Genomic DNA, 22,394 nt, shown 5'->3' on the forward strand with positions numbered 1-22,394 from the left:
TATAATATATAGTGATAAAACAGCGAACTGTAATTTTTGTTAATAGTATTATTTTTAAAATACTTTAAAATAACTGAGAAAACTTCTGAATTAACACGACTTGTCACTTGAAGCATTGATTATAGAATAGACAGATAGGCAATGTAATGTTAATATTTGGTGACCATTCATATGATGCAGCCACTATGGAGCGCTAGTGCAGAAAATGATGCAACCGCTAAACGCGCTAGTGTAGTGGTTAGTTTATGATGCAACCGGTAAGTAAGCGCTAGTGTAGAAATGATGCAAAGGTGGTGTACCCTCTCATAGGTAGGTAAGCAAAGCAGAGAGTGTCCAGATTCTAGGTGGTGGTACCACTACCATAGTATGGTGAGGAAGAGCGAGGGTACAATAGTTGTCGTTCTAAAAATAGAATATATTATTTCATAATTCGTTATCGCATATCCGATGACCGATATCATTAAATATCCAATTGACTGCTGTTTAGTGTTTAGTGTTTACTGTTTAGTCGTCTCGTTTCTTGTTTGTGAGAGACAATTTTTGGGTTACCAACTCTTACTGTGATCTATGTGATCAGTGATCAGTCTTTAATACAAAAAATAATTTTTATTGTTTTAAGTATAAAATTATCTGAAAATGTCTGACAATAAATGTCAGTATGTGAATTGTGGCAAGTCGAGGAATTTGTTTCCTAATTTACGACTTTATCGTTTTCCAAACGACGAGAGAAGAGAAGTTTGGATAATAAATTTGGGTAAATAATATTTGATTGATCTTCACAGGAAACACAATTCTATTTTCGATTGAACCCGAAAAACTGCATAGGTAATAGGTACATTTGTCAAGAGCATTTCCCACCTGAAAGTTTTACAAATTTTTCTAATAAAAACCGTTTAACTAACACTGCTATTCCCTATTATTATAATAATAAATCTGAGCAACAGCTATGTACATCTTTAAACTTAAATGGAAATCATAAGCCTGAACAAGAATTTATTTAAATATCAACTCCAACTAAAACATATACACATTCAAAATCAAATATGGTAGAGTTAGTTTTCCCAAGTCCCCTTTCTTTACTTTCTTCTACACAAAAAGCTAAAATAACAAATATAATACACATGTCTAGCCCCAATTTAAGAAGAAAACTTGATTCAATTGAAATAGATACTCCTAGAAAATTGAATTTAAAGCAAAAATTACAACAAAAAAACAAAATAATTCATATTAAAATAGTTCATATTTCAAAATTAAAAAAAAAAAATAATCTTAGTACTCGTTATAATTTTAAAAATTTAATAAATTTGCATAATTTTTCTTCTATAAACTCTAAGCCCTAAGGCAATAGTGATTAGTGACTATGTAATTAAGAGATAAGCGTCGTCCGTGGACATTAAATGAAAAACAATTAGCTTTAAATTTATATTATAAATCTCCAGCAGCATATAAATTTTTACGTTCTCAGAAAGTAAATTTACCAGGACCATCTACTATTTGTTATTGGATTGGTCAATCAAAGTTTTTACCATGTTTTAGTAAATTATTTTTTAGTCATCTTCAAAAAAAATTTAAGTCATCTGATTATAAAGAAAAAGTGTGCTCTGTTTGTTTTGATGAGATGTATATAAAAGAATTTGTAAAATATTCAAAAGAATTTGATTATATTGAAGGTTTTGAGGACTTGGGTCATTATGGAAGGATCAATAAAAGTGCCAACTGTGTTCTAGTATTTATGGCCAGAGGTATTTATTCTCAGTGGAAAATTCCAATTGTATATTTTCTTTCTCATTCTGGAGTAAGCAAAAACATTTAAAAAAAAACTAATACAAGATGTTCTTAAAAAATTATTTGAAGTTGGATTGTGTCCAAAAATTATAGTATGTGATCAAGGCACAAACAATCTAAGTACTTTAAAATCATTAAATGTTTCCGAAGATAGGCCTATAATTTCATTTGATGACATAAAAAAAACATATGAGTTAGATAAAAAAAATCTCAAGAGTAGATGTCTCGTCAAAAAACAGATGCACATATTTATCCAAATTCTTTTCAAAAAATGAATGTTAAATTAGCAGCACAATTATTGAGTCATTCTATGTCAGCAATGATCCGAACTTGTATACAAACTGGACAACTTCAAAGTAACACTTCTTTAAATACTGCAGATTTTATTGAATTTATCAATCATTTATTCGATTGTCTTAATAGCAGATCTTTATATAGCCAAAATCCATATCTATGTGCATTAACTGAATCAGGTACTGTACACAATTTCTTAAAAAAAGGCAGAATATTTTACAAATTTTCAAAAATTAAAAAAAGGAAAATTAACTCAACCTCCTTGTTACTCTTTGTTTTCAAAGAAGACAAAGCTCATAACATTGTATTTTTAATGACTAATAGATTAAATCAGGATATATTAGAAAATCTATTTAGTATTTTTCAACAAATGGGTGGTTATAATAAAAATCCAACAGCTAGAACAATTAGGACTTCTATAAGAAGTAATAGTATTTTTTCTTTATGTACATCTAAAGGTACAAATTGTAAGGCAACCATAGAAGATGAAAATCCTATAATATTTGATCCGGTGAAATATCAAAATAAAATAGATTCTAACAATTCAACATTGGCTTCTTATTCTGACACAGAAAGTATTTCTAATTTATCTTTCTCTCTCCTATATCATCTGATGAGGATTCTATTAATGAAAATATAAATAATGGTGTTACTTTGGAAGATTGTTCTGTTTCATACTTTGCAGGATATTTAGGTTATAAATGTATGAAAAAATTTAACTGTGACAACTGTCAAAATGATTATTTGTCAATAAAAACTTAAATGATAAAAAACAGTTGCATCTACTTAATAAAAATTATACTTCAATTGAAAATGAAAATGGGCTTAAAGCATCATCAAATAGTTTAAACAATGTAGTAAATAAAATTTTAAATATTTTTGAAAACAATTATAAAAGCTATTTACATTAAAAAAAATAAAATTTCAACTAATAGAATGCGTAAAAAATAATAACATAGTAAAAAATGGCTTGATGAATCATTAACAAACTACATAGATCATAAAATGTACATAATTGAACAACTCTTAATTTGCAAAATATTTAATAAAACAAAATTATTTTCAACTACTTCAAAATTAGCAAAACTTTCAAAATTAAAAATATTAAACCATATTTAATTAAATAAAATAAATGTTTTCTTGTTCTGGCATTGTACCTATTTGCATAAAACAATAGAAGCAGTATTAATTGTCCTCTATAGGACTCACATTTAATAGTTCTTTTCAGAACTTTGTGTTGATTCTATTAAACAGTTCTTTTTAGGACTAATTACTTCAATTTTATAAAACGGTTCTTTTCAGAACTAATAAACATCACAATTTACTATTATTCTAAATTAATTTATTAATTCTAAATCCAGACTTCAATGTAATGTAATTTTGGTCTATCTTTACTCGCAATCGTTTTTCATAATATGCAGATTTATTGTTAGTTTCTAAATTTAACATATTCAATATGTACCTATTCAATATTAAAATACAACTGCATTATTTTATTTATAAATAATAATAATAATATTTCATTAATTGTATTATTTATGTTGTTGCGATTTTATTTTTTTTAAATTTGAACATAAAATAATTTATTTTATTTTATAAAAAACTATGATATGGATAAAAATTTGCTGTATTGTTAAAATTTGGTAAATCTTGTGTAGTGTATAATGTAAATTGTAATACAATATTTTTTTACAAAGCAGATTTTACTGAATCTTAGCATTGCAAAATAAATTAATTTTTTGTAATAAAATAAATAATTATTGGTCGCGTACAACACAACGTAATAACGCAGAATATGAAAATAATTAATAATAATTTTACAATATTGTGGTGAATGGTGATAGTACGATGCACGGAAAACATCATTTATCTACGACAGGCATGTCAAACACGCGGCTCATTTTTGTGTGGCCTCGGATGCAGCGCAACCTTGGGAATATCGAAAACAATTAAACTTTTTAAAATAATCACTGTTCAATGATAAAAGAATCACCCTGTAATATATAAATTGATGAATATTATTAATATTTATTTTTCATAAAAAGTATAACTTATTTTAATATTTTATAATAATTAAATACATTTATAATAATACCCTCATATATTGCTAAATATTGGTCTGACGGCTTTAGGACTTATGTTCAATTGTTATTTATTTCATATATTTAGTCCAATTTCAAAGTATCTAAGTGATCACTCTTATACTTGCGAAGACGAGTTTCAAAAACTACGTTACTGCATTCACTTTTAAAAACTACAGCCGTCAGCTCAGTGAATACAGGGTTTTTAGTATTTTTACACGAAACTATTAGGGATGGTAGCTGGAGACGTCTGTAACGTTATGTCGGTGATTTAAAGTCGATCGTCTTATTATTCGATTTTTAATTAATTTTTGAAATCGAAATTTGTACAACTGCCGAGTGATTCCGCTGTGCTCGCGACCAATTATATTGTATCGGGTGAGTTTAATATATAGTGAAACCTCTGAATAGTGGACACTCTTGGTCACCAAAATTTTGTCCGTTATTCGGAGGTGTCCGTTATTCAGAGGGGATACATTTTTGAAATCTATTTGTATAATAATGTACTATGTATGTATATATACGTTCATATAATATTATTACTTATTATTTATTGTAAATTATTATATTTTTATATTTTTACAAATTATTATTAATTACATATTATTATTTAAAGTATATTTTTATAATAAAAATCAAAATTATGTACATGTATTTTTAAATTATTTTTGTTTGAAAATATCGGCGTGCTTTGTTTACTCGTATAATTATCGTCATCGCGTCGAAAACCGTCACTAACTGACAATTGACATACTTTTGTCATAACACATAACCGCTTCACCGATAATGATTATTACGAGAGTGCATACGTATGTGAATACGTATTATTTTCAAAAAATAATTAGGGATTTACCATTATTTTAAAAATTCCCTAATAAAATAATGTCCGTTATTCGGAGATTCCGCTATTCGGATGTTTTTCTATTGAAAAGTAGTGAAAATGCTCCCGTTCCCCAAAAAACGTCCGCTATTGGGAGGTGTCCGTTAGTGGAGGTTTCACTGTACTTATCAGGGTGAGTTTAATATACTTATCCTGGTGAGTTTAATATATTTTGTACTGGATGAGTTCAATATATTTATCCGGGTGAGTTCAGCGGTAGACCACCAATGTACAATGAGATCACCGTCTCAGTGATATTTTTAGTATATTTATTCGATGTATTATTTGTAATAATAAATTATGTCACAAAAACGAATATTATATATTTCAACACTATACTTATAAATAGTAGCCAATAGCAGCAATATATACATATGTTAGTTATTGTAGCTCTCCATAAAGAATTGGGAGTGGGTTCTAAAGAGTTGATATAATTCTCGTACTGTTCGGCTTTGTACTTGATAAGTTCTTTTTTTAGAAGATTTGATAGGTGATTGAATATTTTTTTGTCGCTAGGGAGATGAAAATTTTGCCATGTAGATCTCACATTTCTTTTTTTGTTTAAAAGGAGTCGTAAGTTGAATGGGAGAGTGTTTTTGGGTGGTGAATTAACGGGGGTAGGTTTAGTTGAGGAAATAGCTGTTTTTTTTTATAATTTAAACCAAGTTTTGTGCTGCATTTTCAACTTTGTCTTGTGTTTTAAGTGAAACTTTAAGATCTATTCAATTGTCAAGATTTGTTTTGAATAAATCCCAGGCGATGGGTCCAGAAGGCGTCTAAACTTATGTTTAGAAATCTAATATGGGTAAATCGTAATACGTAGAATTAAATAGGTTAGTTTTTTCTATAGCTTATAGTTAAAAATAATATAGTTACAACTTTTTTCTTAAACTTATTAAAAACATTATTTATTATACAATATGCATATAAGTGCGAATTTTTTAATGTTCAAAGAAAGTTTTATAGGAAAAAAATTATAAGCACTTGATAAAATATTGCTTTTTGTTTATTTTATATATAGGTATATTTATAAAGTTTTTCTGACATCGTCATCTAAACTTAGGTGTAAAGAATTAATAATTTTTAAAATTTTAAAATTTGATTACAATAAGGTATATAAAGTTGAAACTATAGATTTACGATGTACTAGATTGAACAACAATTTTTACAATTCTTGCTTATACAATATACAACAATTATACGTATAGATACTAGATTTACAGTATAATGCAGTTTTATACATAAGGGCCCATATGTAAAATTTTAAAAAGGGGCAAAATAAAAATAATTTTCATGTGTAAGATAATAAAGATTTTAAGGATCGTTTCTCAACCTTTTTAGTGTCATGACCCCCAAAATAGGTATAAAATATGGCCAATCACTTCGCGATCACCCTATATCTATATTAAGTACAAATTTAAACAATAAAAATATCATATCATTAACCGATTAACCAAATGAAATATACATACCATTTCGAATAGGTATCAATTTATAAATAATATGTTAAGTAATTTAAACTTGTCACAGGTAAACGTATGTCATATTAACATTAAGTATTATGATAATATTCCACTCTCATTGGAATAAAAATGTTTTTAGTGTTTGTGCATACAATATGACAGTTAAAATGTTTTAAATATGTTTAATTCGAAAATGTAATTATCATTATAATAAATTACAAGATAAATATGTTTTAAAGCTTAAATGGTATATTCAATTGAAAAAAAGTCTTCTTAAGTGATCGTGTTTGTACTTTGTATAATTGGATACAATTTTCTATTTTAGTATATTTTTCTATTTTATTTTTTTTTTTTAATATTACTTACTAGACGTAGATATTATAATATATATTCAATATATTTTACTTTAATAGCATCTTTAAACAGTTTTTTATGTGTTTTAGGTGATCTTTTAAGCTTACTTTGAATTAAAATGTCATTGTTTATGGCTGTAACATTGTTTGAGAAAATAGTTGCCTTCATATTCTTATGTTATGCAATATCTGTTATTTTTTTTCTAAAATGTATATGACGGTTTATGCTATATTGGTATAAAATAATATTGTCTACGTGTTGCAGGTTTTTGGTCAAATAATGTTTGTTTTGTTGTGTAGTATTGATACACTTTATAATTAGATTGAAGTGTTTGATTTAATATAATGTATAATTTTAATATTTATATTGTCTTGTACTATGTAATTATTTGATATATCTTCAGGTGGTATTCGATGGCACAACAATTTTCATCTACAGTATTAACAGTACCTATAGTATATCTGTATGTACTTACATAAATGTGTGTGGGTGAGTTGGTTAGGTAACTATACTTAGGTTATTGGTATATCATAAATGTAATATATTACCTCAAGTCTATATATTATCAAATATCTTAATAAATAAATATAATAGGTAATTTATTATTATTATAGGTAGGTATGTATTTAATTTAGCACAGAAATTGTGTTCTAATAAAAAAATTATAATAAATGGTTTTTCAGTTGAGGAATATCAATGATATACACAGCCATTATGATTTGATTTTTCATTATTCTACTTTTAATATAATATAACTAAATTACTTGGCAAATGTACCTATACATAATTACCTAGGCATGTGGTTAGAATTATGTTTTTTAAATAAGTAATGCTTAAATTATTTAGTACATAGGTACCTGTTTAATATGAGAATATATTGTATAAATTCATATAAATTTATAATACTATAATTAACATTTTTACTTTTTTAACCTTTCACACTACACATTTAAGTTACAAATGTCAAATACCTATTTTATTTATTGACATTGTTATAATTTATTTTACTTATAATTTACAGTATTAAAGATCATGAAATAGTATTTATTGTATCATAATATCATTATATTTATATTGTTTTGCGATTTTCCCTTATTTAATAAGTAATTAAATTAGACATATCTTTAATCTCAGGTGGTGCTCGGTGGCTTAAAAAAGTTTATCAATAATAATAGTACTAAGTATAATATACACTTCTAGTTTCTACAAAGAATATATTATTATAATACAATATTATGCATAACAATTCATTGTTTGAAATAAAAAATATTATGAATTTACTCAACCATAATGATTTGATTCTTTTGTATGTACGTAACTATATGCTTGACTAATTTATGCACAATAATGTGGTTTGATTTATTTAATTTAAAGAAATTACCTATTCTTAAATTATTTCGTAGATACTAAACAAATAAAAAACGACATTACCTTTATGTAAATATTTAACTATAGGTATCTTATTTTTTTAACCGAGCACACCATAAATTGAAAATGATAAGCATGTATTTTATATAATAATTGTTGTTTATAATACCTACCTATCCAATATTAAACATCATCAGTGACAATAATATTCATTTTCTTGAGTTATCTTGAAGATTAGATACCTATTAACATACAAAATATGTGTATAAATTTATGTAGGCAATAAATATTTATTATACATAATAAATTACATTAAATATAATTAATAATTATTGCAGATAAATATATAAATATGTCAACAAATATGTTTGTAAATATGTCGTATTTACAGTCAATTTCAATTTATCTAACACCCGTGTAGCACGCTTTACGGTACGTGTAATATGTATTCTATACCTATAATATTTTACTTATTCCTTCCACATTGTCCACAATCCGACTTAGTGACATTGTCTACCTAAGTGGCTTAATTGTGTGTAAATCGATTTTAAGTGAAAATTTTTCACAGATGTTTGACTGGGTACTATTGTTACTAGACACTCAAACACAACATTTGAATTTTATTTATTTTACATAGGTACAAAAAAAAAAAAAAAAAAAATGACGGGACATAAATTCAATCCGCCGTGGCTTAGTTGCCCGTAAAACGTCGATGATGACTGTCGTCTGTCTGGTAAACACTTAAACTAGGCAGTATATAGGTATTCAATTTAAACCTATTCTACAATCAAAAAAAGCGACGGAATAATTTATCCAATTCGCTGAATCCTTGCAAACACCAGGATTTAATTACATCAGCCCTTAATATTTTTATAATAAAATAATATAAATCTTAATTAGCTAAAATAAACAAAAATATCACTTAACCGCTGTTATTTATTCGTTTATTTTTTTTCAATGCAATATCGGTTTGCCGCCATACGTTGCACAAACTGTTCGACTAGTTGGTAACACTATAGCCAATTCCCTCCATTTTGTTTTATTTACTTCCTCTCTTTTTCTCCTGTTGGCAACCAATAAACAACCCGGTTAGAGTGAGAGATAAATGGCGTTTGCCGTCCGCGATCTGCATCTTTCATCGTCAATGTGTGTGCGTTTGGCGTGTAAATAATAATAAAATCGTTACAATATTTATCCGTTCCGAGAAAACTCTGACACATACGCACGTCCGCAATAATTAGTCTTGTTACGTTGCGTTTCTGATTGCCAATAGTATCTACAACACCGGCGCCGAACAAACTTTCTCACACGGACCACGGGCCACGGCTACTACCGCCAACACCTTAGTAAACTGGTGAGCATATTAAAATCTTTAAATTCTGAAATTAGGTATCACAGTGTCTGCAAACGTTTGGTCGGCAGTGTTAAGCTACCAAAACTATATTATAGTTGTAGTTACTTCCGCAAACGTATTCCGTTTTCTATAGTTAGTGGACGATTCTTACGAATATATTCTTATATGTTACAGGAAGACATGGCACAACAACCCAATGCCAATGGCCGATCCAATGGACCTGGCCGAGATGACGATAAGAAACTGTTTGTTGGCGGCCTCGGTAGAACCATTAGCGAGAAAGAACTACGTGAGTATTTTTCACAGTATGGCGAGATAGAAAACATCAACATCAAGACCGACCCGTTTTCCGGACAATCCAGAGGGTTTGCATTTGTGCAGTTTGTGAACGCCAAGACCGTGGACGATTTGTTGGCTGCCGGTGATCACTTTATCGCAAACAAAAAAGTTGATCCTAAAAGGGTTAGTTGTTGTTTATTTAGATTGTTTGGCTGAATATACATTTATATAATTCAATATCTCATTGACTAAGGGAAAACAATTTTCTACATGTCTTTTATAAGTCATAAATATACTACCTCATATGTTAAACTTATTGTACTTATTTTTATTTTATTTTTTGCTTTCAAAAAAAAAAAAAACATTATTTATGTACATAGCTTATATATTTTAGAATCCTATATAATTTGAAATTAATATTGATTTAATTTCTATAATTTTATTTTATGCTGTTATTACAGGTAACTAAAAAAGTTAACCCACTGCGTTGTAAAATTTTTGTTGGAGGCTTAACTTCTGAAATGACCGAACAAGATGTACGGAATTATTTTGTTCAATTTGGTCAAATATCCGAGTATCAACAACCTTTTGATAAAATGAAAAACCAAAAGAAGGGATTTTGTTTCATAACCTTTGAAGATTCTGAAGTTGTTAATCAAGTATTGAAAAATCCTAAACAAGTTATTAATGGTAAAGAAGTAGACGTAAAAAAAGTCAAGTTCAATCCTGAAACCATGACTGCTCCTGGAACCAGGACTGGTCCACCAGTAGGTGGTACTAGAGCTCCTGCTACTTTTGGCTTGAGACCAGCATATCCAGGTTACATGGCACCAGCTGCTGCTTCGCCTTATGGTACTGCTGCAGATTATGGTTATGCAGCTAATGCTTATGATGCATACGGTGCGTATGGTGGATATGATTACTCTGCAATTGGCTATGGAGGTGGCAGTGGTGGTGGTGGTGGTTATCCAGCACAAGCATATGGTGGTGGAAAGTATCGAGAAGCAACATATCCACGACATGCGCCTTACTAAATTTAAGAGGCAAGTATAACGTTTGACGAATAATCCTGGCGGACACATTAAGACTGTGTTATTATTCAATTTTCACCGCATTTCTGTATAATATTAAATACTTACTACCATAAAAATATAACTTAAAATTTTTTGTTATATTATACAATAGTTTGTTATAATTTATAACAAAATTATAAGCCTAATTGAACAGGTCAAATATTAAGGTCTATTATGATGTAAATAAATATTTATAATTTTTTTGTATATCATTTTAGTTACCTACTATGAAGTACTTTGAGGTTATTGACTATAAAAGTAACTTCAATTTAAACTTTAATCAAAACGGTATTCTTGACATCTGTAACTTTTGAGTTTCCTCAGTGTGTTGAATATTTGTATTTAGTTGTTGAATAAATTTGTATAAAGTCGATGTATTTCTACATTTCTGGCTTTGTGAATATTAATCTACTATAATAGATCTAAAATTGCATGGTCATAGAATTACTATTTCCATGTTTGTGTTGAGTACTAATTGCTTAACAAACAATAATTATATTTAATAGTCAATTTTTGTTTTTTGGTTTTTTTTTTTTTTTTGTATATATACAAAAATATGTATATTCCAAAAATTGGAGATTTTCTTCTTGTGTTATTACATCTTTAGTATTATATTTTTGAAGACTTGTTTTTATAAAATTATGTCTAAAAAATTACAAGGGTTTTAATATAATAATTTAATCTAATTTTCTGGATATGTCTGTTCATTAGGTTGTATTAGAATTAAGTTTGATTTAAATTTTTTCTTATATTATTCACGTTTAATTAATTTTGTGTGCTTTTTCATAAATAATAAAATATAAAAATCCTAAATGAGAATAATTACGTAATGAAAACTTTTTTTTTATGTTACAATTATTTGTCAAACTTTTTTTCCGTTTGTAAATAATATATTGTAAATTATTTTTTTATTTTTTTAAACCTATTTTTACTTAAGGTTATTCATTTTTTTCTGATAACTAAAACATTATTAAATTATTTCATTGTTTCATTAAATATCAATAATTAAAACTATTATTGATTGACTTATTATATATTTAACTTATAATTATTAAGTATCAAAATGTGAACACTACATGATTATTGCCTACATTGTACATTAATTTATTTGTACAACAGTGTTTCATTTTTAAATTATAAGTGAAAAACAATTTGAACTGTCTGTTGTTTTTAATTTATAATCTTGTGGAATAGATTAATTTAATACAAAAATGTATTGATAATTTTTTGTTAATAGTTATTAGAAATCAAATCAAATAATTTACTAGTATAACTATTTAAAAAAAAAAATTATGTATATATTTAATATAAATAGGTAATTATTATTATTGTGATACAATTAAATGTACCTCAGTATTATATATACTATGTTCCTAAATTTAATTTTTACGATTTGGATATTTTTTATCAAATTTATTATGGTCAAAATAAATTTTAATGTAATAGCTATATTACAAAACCTTTCAAGAATAGAGTACTTTAAAAGAAAAATTAAAACTAAGCTAGAATTTTTTGTATAACGACATTTGATTGGATTCCTCTTGAATGTGCGTCTGTTTATAGATATATAACATAGTTTACAAGACTGGAAATTAATTTATCGAGAAAGGGTACTTGTAATTATCAAATTATAGATAATTTACAATCATATGTTATAATGTGTCCAAATATACCTGTATTTTGTTTGAATGTTGCAAGTCTACCATATTTAGTTTACATTTTATGTAAAATATATTTAGTAATAATAAATATATTGTGTTCAATTTTATATCACAATAAAATTGTATTAAATTTAACCATTAAAATAAGTACTAATTTTGGCTTAAATCTTTAAAATATACTGCTACTTAAAATTTTATTCATTTTCACTTTTTAAAGGTGTAAAATTTAACTATTCAAATTATAAAGTATTATTGTCAACTATTTAATGTGTTCAGCTAAATATAATAAATAAGATTACATATTGAACCTATCATGTTTAACCTAGCTTTGATGGTTGATGTGCATAGAAACTAAAAAGTTAATGTGAAGACAATTATTGTACTTTTTCAAACTTATGGTTAAATTAACCACCTCTTTATATGAAGTTGATCTTTAATGTTAATTAAGTCAGAATCGAGTAATATCTATACTTATCATGTTATAACAGATAAAATTGTGAATGAGCAACGGAAACAGTCAATTTATGATAAATTATGTTTTATTTACTTTGAATTTGAAGTTTATTTTATTTTGTTTAATTATTTAATTGTTATGTTTGTTTTATTATGATTTCCTATTTTTAGTAAAAAAGAATCAATTAGAGCACTGGTAAAAAGTGATATTCATATTTTTTAAAGACATGTGACCTATATTTTTTAATTTTAATTGTGTAGTAATATATGATTGTCCAACTTGTCATAATTTCTTTTCAAAGTTGACATCAACACTTAATTTTTAATATAAGATTTTTATAAGAAACAGAATGATAGAGCATATTAAAACCTATATATTGATAAAATTCCATGTTATAATGTTAAGAAGACATTAAGGTTAAGTATGAAAGTCACTAACTTGGACCAATATCACAGTAACTGATTGCTATTTAAAATGCTTTTAATGAGTATTGTTTAAAATAAAATATATATATATAGATAAATGTATAATCTTGAGGTTGAGTTTTAATCAATTATACTTAAAGGTTAAAGAATTGATGTGGTCATTTAAGTAAATATAATATAGTATTTTACCATACTAGAACAGTATAAGTTAAGTACTTGAGTGTAAAACTTGAATCTTTTAGAAGAAAATACAAGAGCATGTAACTACAAATCGCAAGCAAATATTTGATTTTTAAATATTAGTCATTGTTGACTTTTCATACATAAAAGTATATTTATAGAACTAGTTTTATTCAGTACATAATATTGAGTACGGAGTTAAGCAAACCATAATAACAAATAATTTGAACATGTATAAACGCAGGCCAATGTTCTTGCTGTTGAAGTTGAAACCTTAAACATTTACCAGAAACTTGATTTGTTTTGGATTATAAGTATGAATGGTCCAATTTAAATGTGTTAAAAAGTATGCTTTAAGACGGACCTAGATATTGAACAAAGATATCTGCTAGAGATGTATAGCCTAATGAATGATGATTAATAAAATTCTTAAAAAGTTGTATCACTTTCAGAAACACCACTTTTTAGTTTAAATAATGGTATAATGAACACACTTGTTAATTTTTTATTTAAATTGGTGATTTATTATTTTCAAACAGAAACAATAAATGTAGAAAAAACATTAAATCAAATTTTAATACACAAAAGAAATAATATGTATTACAATATTACTAGCTTTAAACAAAATTAATGTTATTTTTTGAAAGTGTAAAAAATAATAATAATAAATTCACATTTAATAATATATTTCATGATCGATTCACAATTTTCATTCAAGTTATATTACAGGCCAAAGATATTAATTTCTGCTAAACAATTTTCTAAAATTTATAACATATATTATGTATAAATAAAAAAAAAACCTTAAAAACGGTCGTTTCTTATTGTTAATGATAAATACTTGTAATAATTGCTAATTAATGACAATTATTAGGTTTATACACTTAGTTCTTTAATTTATGTATACATAAAAAGTTAATAAATATAACAAAACACATAAACAGTCTCGTTATTAAGTTATAAACAAATTTATACATAAACAAAAATTAAAAAGGATTGAAAATATAGTCATTACAACAGAATAGGTCAACAAGAAAAATATTAAAGCATAAAAAATGTGATAATTCTTATTCATTAGATAAAACAATTATAAATGAAAATAATTTAACTAGTTTTAAGTAGTTTGCTAAAATAAAAATTGTAAATGAGGGTAAAAAAACATAATAACAAAGCATAAAAAAGGTTACATTAAAACATATGCCAAAACAATAATAAATATAGAATAAAATATACAAATACATATTTAGAAAGATTCAAAGTTAGGTGAATTAATGTATTTGACTCATTCCCAGACAAAAATTATGATGTCTGATATTTGGTATTATTGGAAACTAAAATATTAAATTAATCATCCAATTCACTCTATACGATATATATATAATTATTTTCTTATTAAATAATATATATATACACTTTATAAGTAGTATACATACACAATTAAGTTGGGCATAATAAACATTAGAACAGTTTTTCCTTACTTAAGGACGTGGAAAAATATAAAAACAAGTACAAAATATAATAAAGATAATCAATATCATGGTAACCTGATAAGGGTGTAGAAGACCCATTAAAAAACAGATAACAATTTGGCTAGTGTTTTAATAAAAGAAAAAAAACTAATCTAATGTTTATAAATAAAATAAATATATGCACAACTTGAAATTGAGTATAACACCAATTTATCAGAATTATTAAAGTAAACAATAATTCATCAAGTAAGTTATCTGAGTAGTTAAAACTCAATTCCAGATTTTTAATTGAGATATATATATATATATATATGTAAAGTAATAAATATTTAACATTCAAATAGAAAAATGATAGTCAAAAACATAAACTGTTGAACTTTCCATTGAATACATTTTTTTTTAGTGCAGCAGTAATATTAAACGAGTGAAATATTGCACTATAAAAAAAATAATAATACAATATCATTTCAAAAATAATAAAGCACCATGGAGTGACAACAAATACATTTAATAACAAACTAGTTGCTCTTTAAAGTGAATCAAATAACATTTAAGTGAAAATGATAAATGTCAAACATTCAATATTTTGGTGGTCATATCAAATAAGGCTACTAAATAGCTACCATTTGTATTACATAAAACTCATATTTACAATCGGTGGGATTACTGTTAAAAAGTAATACATGATTTTAAAATTCTGTAAACACAATAATAGATAATTTTTATTAGTAAGTGCCAAGTTGCAATAATTTTAAATAAAATTTCTACCAAGTATTCTCATTAAAGTCATTTAAATAAATGTACTTGGTATAAATAATAGAACATAATATTGGTAATATCAAAATAAAAATTTATTATAGGGTGTCTATTTTTAAAAATGTCATGGAAATTTCGTACTATGGTGCAAACAGGATTTATGTATTCATTATCCCAATAGCATTGTAGTACTCTTATATACAATTTTAGTCATACTAATATTTAACTAATTTATCGAGTTTTCTTTTTTACTTGTTTAGCTAACTTTCTGCGTTTTAATATCATATCATAAAGCGCATCCAAACCTTCCTGAAGACCATCTCCAGTAATAGCACAAGCTGCTTGAATATGCCACAAATGATTCAGTTCATTAAGACCTAATAGTCTTTCTAATTCTGCTGAATCTCGTGCTGCTGGCAAATCTTGTTTATTTGCTAATACTAAAATTGGTACACCTGTGTTTTCTGGAGCTCTCGCTGTGCGAGCTAGTTCCATTTTTGCTTCTTCCATTCGTTCTACATCTACACTGTCCACAACGAATAATATACCATCAGTACATCTAAAAAAAAAAAAAATTGTTTAATAAAAACACACAAGTTTTAGAATTGAATACTTTCAAATCAAAGATATAAAATTAAAATTAATATTTACATATTTACCTGGTATAACTTTTCCACAATGGTCGAAGTTTTTCTTGTCCACCAACATCCCACACAAGAAATGTTTGACCTCGAGCCCTTCCTACAGTTCCTTTTACTTTTTCACAATTAAATCCAATTGTAGGAACTGTATTTAGATACTGATTGAATTTAAGTCTGTAGAGAGCTGTAGTCTTGCCAGCACTGTCTAGGCCCAACATGACTACATGCAAATGACTTTGTGGTGTAGGGAGTGCATCCAGCAAAGATGCTGAACTCTTACCCATGTTGGCCCCCATTGTTTTATGCTCAAACGCATAACACCCTGAAAAAAAATGAATTTAGAACCAATACATTTTAAAATAATATGAGATTTAATAAATTTAATAATATTTTAATTCCTATAATAATATTACATAAAAATAGGTAACCAAATTTTAATAATTAAAGGGTCGGCGGAAATGACGTACTATGTAACGCTTTTTATGATTTCATTTTTTTTTTTTTTGCGGAATAACGTGCTATGAAGCTATATATATTATGCTATATTATAATATACAAATATGATTATGTTTAAAATTAAAAGAACGTACTATGTGCTATTCAAATAATATTTAAGAGAAATTATAAGTTATTTGTTTTTACTTGATACTTTAAAATGTATGAATTGTTATATAACACGTTATTTCCGTCAGCCCTTCTATTATAATACTCAAACCAGGATTATTTCAAACTTATTACTACCACAGACTATGAGAAAATATTATATGTGTGCCAATACCTAGATAACTGAATAAAATGATCTAGAAAGAAGTAATTTAGAATAATTACAACTTTAAGATTGAAGCTTCATACAACTCGTCAATAGGTTTAGTATTTAGTTTGATAGCTTGATATTTTATCAACTATTTTCTTTTAATAAAGATCATTACTATTATCTATGTTTTTTTATCCAATATATATATATATTTAAAGAAGGTATTAAATAAATCAAAATAACACACATATAGGTACAAGACTAATAAATAAATATATTTTTTTAAATAATATATAGGTATATACTTAGTTGAGTTTTTTATAATCTGGGATAATTAATTATGAATAGTAATCAATTAGTCAATGAATACATTTTTTAACAAGTAATTAAGTTTATATTAATAATTAATTTATTATTAATTTAATTTTCCATTTACCTAAAAGAAAATATTTAAAATAAGTACTGATAATTGATAAAAAATATAAATTAAAATTTAAGAAATTTGTCTACTAAAATCTATTGGTATTTATAAGCCGTTTGAACAACACTTATAATATCAATACAAAAGAAGATACATTCTATGAGAAATTTCACAACTTAAAATAATTTTAAAACATAAATTGATTTTATCTACTTGGCTACTTACTCCTATAGTCCTACGCATCAATTAAATTATTATAAGAACATCTTACTTTAAAAAAAATATAATTATTCCTATACATTTACTCAAAATTATATACCTAACAAGTCTTTGGTAGAGTTAAATATATTGAAAACTAACCATAGTATACCTATTTTAGTAATAGGACAATTATCAATCCCTAAAACATATTAAAAACACTTGTTGTTTAATATAAATTTTGAATATTGATAATTATGTTATAACCTAATTAAAAATTAATCTACACCTATAAAAATAATTAATTTTCAATATGTGTACAATTGAAACTTGAAACGTGTAATAGAATAAGTGTATGTAATAAATATTATTTGAGATTGTTCTTAAGGATGTCTTACGTACAACAGGTAGCGTTGAAAGGATTTACTCACACTTGCGCTTTGCAAATTAGCCCAGTGGATGGATAACAGCACAACATAGAATCGGACAAGACGCGTATGGTTATGAACAGTGAACGTATGAACAATTTATGTGTATGTCATACAAGACGGCGTTGGCGGATCAAAAATTTTTTTTTACCTGAATCAAAATGTTACGTTGCCCGTCACGGGATCGCATAGTTGGCGGCGGCCACCAAGTTGGACGTCAACTGCATTTGGACGGTGGCTGGCCACCATTCGGACGGCAATGACAGTGTCGTCGTCGTACGACTGCCGTGATCGTTGTTGTTTTCGTTGCGTGTAGGCGGTAAAAGATCGGTCAGCGACTTATTAAACTGGACACTGCGGCAGCGGGTCCGTTCCTCTCGCTCACGCAAAAACTGGTCCGTTTCCCGTGCACTGCGATATCCGGTGATCAAGATGCCTACGCGACGGACGGACAAACGGAAAAAATCAAAAAAATCGATACGGTGAACCTCTTTTGGAAATCGGTTATCGGATTGATCGGTGTTGTAATAACGTCGTCATACCAACTACGTACGTATATCGTTTAATAGTTATTGTTATTATTATTATTATTATTATTAACGCTAATGTGTAATTACGGTTATTAACTCGGTATTTTAACTAATACTATAATTCTATCGACCGACTGCGGAGCACGACAACAGACGCACAAACGACGCATTCACACGCACACGCCTCACATCATCGTCATCAACATTCACGTCCCGAAGGCATCTCGAAAATATGTTGTACCTATTTTTTTAATTTTTTTTTTATCATACATATATATATATACCTGCTATTTGTTTACCAGCTGATTTCCATAATATTCTTATCAACGATTTCTGTAACGGGCGAAAAGATTGTTGCCACCATGACAATAATTGCGTATGGAAATATTAATGATATCATGTGATAATATCATATTTTTATTTTTTATTCATACAAAACATAATAAAACATTGATTATCGAGATTTATAGAAATGTTCGTGAATTTTTTAAATGAGTAAGTCACAAACTATGATACAGAATGAGTTGTTTGAATTATTCAATGTTTACAACCTAACCGTCCTAACCTTGGATGATTTTATTCTGTGATGATAGACAATAAACGTATGACTAAATATTTCGATATTACTGACTATATTATAGTGATAATTGATAATGTAGACGGCAGCAAGTCCGCACTCTCGCACACACGTCACGCATCGCTACGGCGATACCACACTCGCGCAGTGCGCTGACGTGCTCTATGTCTGAACACTGAACAGTCCGAGATCTGAGTAGTCCGACCGGCCAGTGGCCTCAATATTCATCCACTTATATTGGCCATTGCTCACTCACGCCACAATGCCACACACTAAATAATTGTTGGTATACTATGCTACAGTATACATTTAGGTTCTGAATGGAGCTATGAATTAATTGATTTTACAATGACGTATTGATGTGTGTGTGTGTGTTTCTTTTTGTTTATGTGTAGACGATAGGTAAATAGGTAGGTAATCGATAAATATTGATTTCCAAAAATCGTGATGATTTCTGATAACTAGCAAATTGAATCTAGTTTGTACTTTAGGACAGAATAAAAAGTTCCCAGTACTATTTCTTTTAATAGGAATTTTTACGTATATCTAATTTTTGACAAAATGACATGATGTAGGGTTTTTTTTAATGATTTTTTTCTGATTGCACAAACGTATTTCCGTTCTCGGATTGTAGTAGGAAATTGTTTACGTGGAACAAACCTATGGAGCACGGACTGTTATCCATTGAGACTGTGCCGGCTAAACTACCTACTGTCTGCTGTATACCATATTATCAACATTTTTTATTTTTATGAGACTGTATATACTCAAAAACGATATGTAAAAACAAATAAATTCGGACTCTACCCATGATATACAAAACAAATTGTTTTATTTTAATGCGCTATTTTCATTGTAAATAATAATTTTAAAATGTTTGTAAATATAACTTATAAGTAATAATACTTACTAAGTAATATTTATTTATAATAGTAAATAGGTAATTTGTAATAATGATTGTTTATAAAAATAAAAACAATCAATTGACTAGGTAACTTCTTTTTAATTTTCGTGTTAAGCATCTACATAAAATAATAGTTTGTAATAATGAATAATATTAACAATTTTCAATTTTCAATTTTAAAACTTTTTTTTTTATCAATCTGCTGGCTGTTTCAGGCTTGATTTCAGGTATGTTAACTATAACATACCTTCCAGTGGCATAGTTAGAATTTTTAAATGGGGGGAGTTAAGTTTAGGTATATATCAGGGACGGTATAGCCAAAAAAAAAGGTCATTCAAAATATGTTAACTGAATAATTAAATGAAAATCAATGAAGGGGGTTTGAACAAACTATAGATAAGTATATAAAATATTATATATAATAGTAAATATAATTAAATGAAATAATTAATTCAAAATGTACATAGAACCTATTTCTAAATTTTTTTTTTAATTTAAAAAAAACAACAATTTAACAATAATAAAAAAAAATATGGTTAATCAACCATATTACAAAGATTCTTAGTTCTATTATGACTCCTCTAAGGGGAAGATGACAAGTTAGCCTTTAGTGGATTTCAGAACAGCGTGCGCTCTGCCAATTTCCGGTATTTCCGTAAAAATCCATTTTTTACCATTTGTGCATTTTCCAGTATTGAGCATCGTGATATTAAATAATTTATTATAATAGAGCATGATTTATATAATAGAATTGAGTAAGTTTCTTTTTCTTGTAACAATAATTGGATTCTTTGAATATATAGGCTGAATGTTGATTGTAGTAGGAATTTCATAGAAATCTACTTTGAGACTATTGAAAGCTGTTATATTTATTTTCGGTGCACTATAGACATATGTGATGTAACTATTTAATTTATTGAGTTAATTCTTAAGGTTATTTACATTTATTTACTAAATTAATTTAAATGTAAATTATAATAATCTATTATAGCGTATATAATTTGAATTCTATTTTAAGTTTAAATGTTATCTAATAAACATTTGTAATTATGATGACGTATATAATTTGATTTTTAAGTTAAATGTTGTCTTATAAATATGCATAATTAAATTATTTTTTAATGATATATTGATATAAATATATATAAATAGGCTTTGTATAGAGCAAAGAATACTTGACGGCATATGTAACGTTTGGATCGGTATAACAATATTACGTAATTTATAGAAATTAAAACTCAAGCTCAGTAGTAACATAATTAAATTATTGACAAATAAAATACCAACGCATATTTTTATCGAAAACAAATCTTAAATATCTGACATTCGAGATTATTATTGTAGTCTATGTCTATGGACTATGATATAGAATACTATTGCAAAGCAAGATGGCAAAGTTATAGTCGCAAGAATATAATATTAGAATATTAGATCATCACTGCAGTATTGATATACGTTTTTTTTTTTAAATGAAATTCATCAACATAGTTTTTATTAAATTAATCGTTTTACTTACAGTTTAAACTTTCAATGACTTTCCTTGACCCAGCCCCCAATTTATATCTTATCATCTAGAAAAAATAAACGGATATCGTTGGCATAGGTTATAATTTGACTAATTTGAGCATCAATGTCAGTGTTACTAATATTATATTATTGATGTATAAAAATAAAATAAATAAAAATTAACTTATAGGACACTGCCTTCAGATGTACCTGTTCCAAAGTTCATAGACAATTAATTTTCTGTAACCTTAGACGTAAATTGGGGAGGGGCTTAGAGGGACTTAGCCCCCCAAAAATGTGTATAGCTTTCTACATTTTTTAATTTTTTTTTAACAAATTTCAGGTTTTTTATCAAAAAAAATTGTAAAATGTATTACGTAGTTCTTAAACATGATATCCGATATGTATATATTATGTGAACGCGTTTAAAGTTAATGATGCATAAATTTTGTATTGTAAATTTATAATAAATTTAGAATGATTAAGCTTGAGCTATGTTAATATATATAACAATAACTTTTTCAATCTACATTTTGAACAAAGTACTTACTTCATTGAT

At 26.7% G+C, this 22,394-nt stretch overlaps 2 protein-coding genes across 4 annotated transcripts; one reads left to right on the forward strand and one right to left on the reverse strand.

The window, feature by feature from the left end:
* The first annotated feature begins 9,298 nt into the window (after window positions 1-9,298).
* Window positions 9,299-22,394, forward strand: LOC112601016 (RNA-binding protein squid-like). 2 transcript variants are annotated; one of them, XR_003115026.1, is made up of 4 exons: window positions 9,299-9,579; window positions 9,754-10,041; window positions 10,320-11,327; window positions 22,379-22,394. XR_003115026.1 is itself a non-coding variant. In XM_025348412.1 (3 exons), exons 2-3 carry the CDS (start codon window positions 9,760-9,762, stop codon window positions 10,890-10,892), a joined length of 855 nt encoding a protein of 284 aa, XP_025204197.1. In that variant the 5' UTR covers window positions 9,299-9,579; window positions 9,754-9,759; the 3' UTR covers window positions 10,893-11,687. The 2 variants fall into 2 exon arrangements, 1 of the variants encoding a protein (XP_025204197.1); XM_025348412.1 differs by lacking the exon at window positions 22,379-22,394 and having other exon boundaries at window positions 10,320-11,687.
* Window positions 15,929-19,437, reverse strand: LOC112601017 (ADP-ribosylation factor-like protein 4A). 2 transcript variants are annotated; one of them, XM_025348413.1, is made up of 3 exons: window positions 18,470-19,437; window positions 16,536-16,839; window positions 15,929-16,435 (listed from the first exon to the last, which is right to left on the reverse strand). In XM_025348413.1, exons 2-3 carry the CDS (start codon window positions 16,811-16,813, stop codon window positions 16,108-16,110), a joined length of 606 nt encoding a protein of 201 aa, XP_025204198.1. In that variant the 5' UTR covers window positions 16,814-16,839; window positions 18,470-19,437; the 3' UTR covers window positions 15,929-16,107. The 2 variants fall into 2 exon arrangements, with proteins under 2 accessions (XP_025204198.1, XP_025204199.1); XM_025348414.1 differs by lacking the exon at window positions 18,470-19,437 and adding an exon at window positions 18,322-18,463.

Source organism: Melanaphis sacchari, unplaced genomic scaffold, assembly GCF_002803265.2.
Source record: "Melanaphis sacchari strain LSU unplaced genomic scaffold, SCAv2.0 Contig74_pilon_pilon, whole genome shotgun sequence".
NCBI lineage: Eukaryota > Metazoa > Arthropoda > Insecta > Hemiptera > Aphididae > Melanaphis > Melanaphis sacchari.